The sequence below is a fragment of the Phasianus colchicus genome, chromosome 1, assembly GCF_987193195.1.
Source record: "Phasianus colchicus chromosome 1, bPhaCol1.hap1.1, whole genome shotgun sequence".
NCBI lineage: Eukaryota > Metazoa > Chordata > Aves > Galliformes > Phasianidae > Phasianus > Phasianus colchicus.
In genome coordinates, this window is record NC_143436.1 from 37989707 (window position 1) to 37995382 (window position 5676).

The window sequence follows — 5676 nt, forward strand, 5'->3', positions numbered from 1 at the left end:
GTTAGTAAAATAAGTTTACCTCCATAGATTGTTGCCGCTGTTTCTTTCCTTTTCCCCCTTCCTTCCCATTTTGTGGGCCCAGGTGGGGGGTGGGGAGGGCAGGGGCATACTGCCCCCTGTCACGGGCATAAACTGATCCAGTTAATTCCGTGACAGATTTTGGTGGAGAATGCGGGCATAGCTGCCTTTTGTTTTTGGTTTTTGCTTTTTGGCTCTTAGAACGAATCTCGCTCTCTGCTCTTAGAGAGCTTCGTTAGGGCATTATCAGTAGCTCAGGTTTTGTGCTGGGAAACTTGACCTTGAAAGGCCAGGCGTACTGCCAGTATTCTGGGATATTTGTAAACTTTGAGCACTGCTTAGTCTGGGTAGTGCCTTTTTTCCTTTCCCCCCCCCCCTCTTGTTAGTTTCAATTCATTAACCCTTTTTGAGCAGAAACCAGCGATGAACCCACTCTTTTTCGTGGGAGCGCTGAGTAGGGGATTAAAAGCTATGGTGTTTCTCGCGACCTACTGGCGAATCATCAATGTCATCATTACTTGTTGTGGACTTGTGTACATATGTAACTACATATGGGCACTGACGGAGACGCCTGTATGGTACCTATCTTGGTACCTATATGCAATGTTTAATACGAATTTTGACACTTGCATCCCGGATGGAATGGCTAATTTCACAAGCAACTACATCCCAGATGGAATAGCTAATTTTACAAACCACACGATGTTCAAACCAGTTTCCAGGTTTTCCTTTTGGTTTATCAGACGCTTTTCCAATGCTGAGTTAACTCTCATGCTTGTGGTCGTAACAGTCCTGTTCATATCACTCTCCCTGAATGTATTCCAATACAGGAATAGTAAGCAGAAGGAGTCTCCTCCAGAACCAGAGAATGCTGACTGGCAGGGAATATGGAGAGGTTTAGGAAAAATCTTAGAAGCATGGGGACCCGCAATGTCATGGGATTTCACTCTTGAGCACCTGTGGGATCCCCAGAAACTTAGCCAGTATTTGGAACAGGGGCAGTGCGGCTCAGGTAAATCTAAGGAGGTACAACTTATTTGGGGTTTGGCTTGTGCTTACCGTGCCATATATAATACTGTTTTGGAGAGAGAGAGTTTCCGAGCTGAGGTTCAAGCCAAAGGGAAAGTCAAATCTGATCAATTACAGGAGACACCAGTAACAATATCAGTTGCCCCTGTGGAGGGCAAGAAATGGAAACGAGTGTCCTCGCGTCTAGAACGGAAAAAAGAAGAAGAGGAGGAGGAGGAGGTGGAGGAAGATCCAGGTGAGGGGCCCTCCTCGAAACCACCAACATCAAGAAAGGCAAAAGGAAAAACTAAGAGACATGCAGAAGAGAGTGATGAAGAGGAAGTTTCTATTACTACTCGTCGGCCTCTGAAGATGACTGAAATCCAAGGCTCAAGAAAGGAATTTATACGGCGCCCAAATGAAGCTATCGTTTCCTGGTTAGTTCGCTGTTGGGACGACGGGGCCAGTAGCTTGTCTCTAGATGGTAACGAAGCTCGCCAATTAGGAGCCATTGCCAGAGATCCAGCTATTGACAGAGGAATTAGTCGATGTCTGGATGGGGCTGCCTCCCTCTGGGAACGAGTATTAACAGCCGTGAAGGAAAGGTACCCCTTCAAAAGTGGCTTGAAGCCTGCGACGAAAAGATGGGATACAGTTGAACAGGGTATCCAGTATTTGAGGGAAATAGCCGTGGTGGAAATGTTGTATGATCCTAACTGTGTTTTTAACGACCCACAAGGCCATGACCCTGAGAGAGTGAGAACAACGCGTGAAATGTGGCAGCAACTCACATCAACAGCACCAGCCAGATACGCCTCTGCACTATTGGCAGCCTCGGACAGATACCAGGACCAACAGAGAAGCCCCTTAGTTTATGAATTGATTCTTATGCTCCAAAGCTATGAACAACAGCTACCCCCAACTCGCGCCGCCATCGCCGCCATCTCACAAATGACGGAGCAACTGAATGAAATGCGAGAGCAAATGTCTTCACTGATGAATCGTGACAAACCTGTAGAAGTATCAGAAACGCTTGATGAAGATCAGAATAGTCAAAAGAGTCTACTGAAGGAGCTGATGAAACTAATACGGATCGAACTAACTAAAGACGATGAACACTCCTTCTCAGGTGCAAAATCAAAAATCTCAGCTGTTAGAGGCAAACGCTCTCCAGCTCCAGGAAGGAATCCTACATCGCGACTTGCCTTGTGGCGTTACTTACGTGACCATGGAGAAGACATGAGGAAGTGGCACGACCAAGCTACTCATGTACTACGAGCACGGGTGAGAGAATTACAAGGCAGATCAACTGCCAGTGCAGTTGCTCTGGTTACCACAGGTAATGAATAGAGGGGCCCTGCCCTCAGTCGGGGGGGGAAAGGGATAATAGAGTTTATTGGACTGTGTGGATCCGATGGCCTGGCACATCAGAACCACTGAAATATAAGGCATTGGTGGATACCGGTGCACAGTGCACTCTGATGCCCTCGACTTATGAAGGGACAGAATCAATCCATATTTCTGGAGTGACTGGGGGCTCTCAAGAATTGACTGTGTTGGAGGCCGAGATAAGCCTCACTGGTAGGAACTGGCAAAAGCACCCTATTGTGACTGGTCCAGGGGCTCCATGTATACTTGGTATTGATTACCTCAGAAGGGGGCATTTCAAGGATCCTAAGGGGTATCGATGGGCCTTTGGAATAGCTGCTATAGACACAAACAACATTAAGCAGCTGTCTGTTTTGCCTGGCCTGTCAGAAGATCCGTCTGTTGTGGGGTTGCTACAGGTAAAAGAGCAACAGGTACCAATTGCTACAAAAACGGTGCACAGACGGCAGTACCGCACCAACAGGGATTCCTTGCTCCCCATTCATAAGTTGATTCGTCAACTAGAGAGTCAGGGAGTGATCAGCAAAACTCACTCGCCTTTTAACAGCCCCATATGGCCAGTGCGTAAAGCCAGCGGAGAATGGAGGCTGACGGTGGACTATCGTGGCCTGAATGAGGTCACACCCCCACTGAGTGCTGCTGTGCCGGACATGTTAGAACTCCAGTATGAACTGGAATCAAAAGCAGCCAAATGGTATGCCACCATTGACATTGCTAATGCCTTTTTCTCCATTCCTTTGGCCAAAGAATGTAGGCCACAGTTCGCTTTCACCTGGAGGGGTGTTCAGTATACTTGGAACCGTTTGCCCCAGGGGTGGAAACACAGCCCAACCATTTGCCACGGGTTGATCCAAACTGCATTAGAACAGGGCAGTGCCCCTGAGCACTTGCAGTACATTGATGATATCGTTGTGTGGGGTGATACAGCAGAAGAAGTCTTCACAAAAGGAGAGCGAATAATCCAGATTCTTCTGCGTGCTGGTTTTGCTGTTAAGCGGAGCAAAGTGAAAGGACCTGCTCAGGAGATTCAGTTCCTAGGTATAAAGTGGCAAGATGGCCGTCGTCACATCCCGACAGATGTGATCAACAAAATCACCGCTATGTCTCCACCCACTAGTAAGAAAGAGACACAATCTTTTTTGGGTGTAGTGGGCTTTTGGAGAATGCATGTTCCAAACTATAGCTTCATTGTAAGCCCCCTTTATCATGTGACGCGAATGAAGAATGAGTTTACATGGGGCCCTGAGCAGCAGCAGGCTTTTGAACAGATTAAACAGGAGATAGCCCGTGCCGTGGCCTTAGGGCCAGTACGGACAGGGCAGGATATAAAGAACATCCTCTACACTGCTGCTGGAGAGAAAGGTCCCACTTGGAGTTTGTGGCAGAGAGCCTCAGGAGAGACCCGAGGCCGACCCCTGGGATTCTGGAGTCGGGCCTACAAGGGGTCGGAAGAGGGCTACACTCCAACTGAGAAGGAGATCTTAGCTGCGTATGAGGGGGTTCGGGCTGCTTCTGAAGTGGTCAGTACTGAAACACAGCTCCTTCTGGCACCTCGACTACCAGTGCTGAACTGGATGTTTAAAGGAAAGGTTCCCCCTACCCATCACGCAACTGATGCCACTTGGAGTAAGTGGATTGCGTTGATTACGCAGAGAGCGCGGATGGGGAACCTCAGCCGTCCAGGAATCCTAGAGGTCATCATGGACTGGCCTGAAGGTAAAAAGTTTGGAACACCAGCAGAAGAAGTATCACGAGCTAAAGAGGCCCCACCATACAACGAATTACCAGAAAATGAAAGAAAGTATGCCCTGTTCACTGATGGATCGTGTCGTATTGTGGGAAAGCATCGCAGATGGAAATCTGCTGTGTGGAGCCCCACACGACAAGTTGCAGAGGCCACTGAAGGGAAAGGAGAATCAAGCCAATTTGCAGAGGTAAAGGCTGTCCAACTGGCCTTGGATGTGGCTGAACGGGAGAGGTGGCCAATGCTTTATCTTTACACTGACTCGTGGATGGTGGCGAATGCTTTGTGGGGGTGGTTACAGCAGTGGGAGCAAAATAACTGGCAAAGAAGGGGTAAACCTATTTGGGCTGCTGAACTGTGGAAAGATATTGCTGCCCGAACAAAGAATATGGTCGTGAAGGTGCGCCATGTAGATGCTCATGTGCCCAAAAGACGGGCTACTGAAGAACAGCAAAATAACCACCAGGTGGACCGAGCTGCCAAAATTGAGGTGGCTCAGATAGACCTGGACTGGCAGAACAAGGGTGAATTATTTCTAGCTCGGTGGGCTCATGAGACCTCGGGCCATCAGGGGAGAGATGCAACATATAAGTGGGCTAGAGACCGAGGGGTGGACTTAACTGTGGATGCTATTGCACAGGTTATTCATGACTGTGAAACATGTGCTATAATCAAACAAGCCAAGAAGATGAAACCACTCTGGGAGGAAGGGCGATGGCAAAAGTATAGATATGGGGAGGCATGGCAGGTTGATTATATCACCTTGCCACGATCCCGCAGTGGTAAGTGTTATGTGCTTACCATGGTAGAGGCGACCACTGGGTGGCTTGAAACATATGCAGTACCCCATGCTACCGCCCGAAACACCATATTAGGTCTTGAGAAACAAGTCCTTTGGCGACATGGCACCCCAGAAAGAATTGAGTCAGATAATGGGACTCATTTCAAAAATTCTCTTGTAAATACTTGGGCCAAAGATCATGGCATTGAGTGGATTTACCATATTCCCTATCATGCACCAGCTTCTGGTAAAATCGAACGATACAATGGGTTGTTAAAAACAATGCTGAAAGCAATGGGTGGCGGAACATTTAAGCACTGGGAGAAGCATTTGGCAGAAGCCACCTGGTTAGTCAATACCAGAGGATCTATCAATCGTGATGGTCCTACCCAATCCAGCTCTCTACATACCGTAGAGGGAGATAAGGTCCCTGTTGTACACGTAAAGAGCATGTTGGGAAAAGCAGTTTGGGTTCTTCCAGCTTCTGGAAAGGGCAGACCTCTCCGCGGTACTGTTTTTGCCCAGGGACCTGGATCTACTTGGTGGGTAATGCAGGAAAATGGGGATGTTCAATGTGTACCACAAGGAAACTTGATGCTGGGGGAGTGCAGACAGTAATTCCATGTATATAGACGTGTGCGTGTGATGCATTTGTAATCATTTTGTTTGTTTGCATATGTGTGTATATATATATATATATTAAGCGTGATGTAGTGATGTAGAATAAGGGGTGGAA

At 47.9% G+C, this 5676-nt stretch overlaps 1 protein-coding gene across 1 annotated transcript; it reads left to right on the plus strand.

The window, feature by feature from the left end:
- The first annotated feature begins 567 nt into the window (after nt 1–567).
- On the plus strand, nt 568–2376 carry LOC149919512 (uncharacterized). The gene has a single exon (XM_090138824.1). The coding sequence runs from the start codon at nt 622–624 to the stop codon at nt 2374–2376; it is 1755 nt and encodes a 584-aa protein (XP_089994950.1). The 5' UTR covers nt 568–621.
- Nucleotides 2377–5676: the final 3300 nt, after the last annotated feature.

What these genes read in the sequence shown, in the direction of transcription:
- LOC149919512 (XM_090138824.1), top strand. Translation starts at nt 622, where the DNA reads ATGTTTAATACGAATTTTGACACTTGCATCCCGGATGGAATGGCTAAT.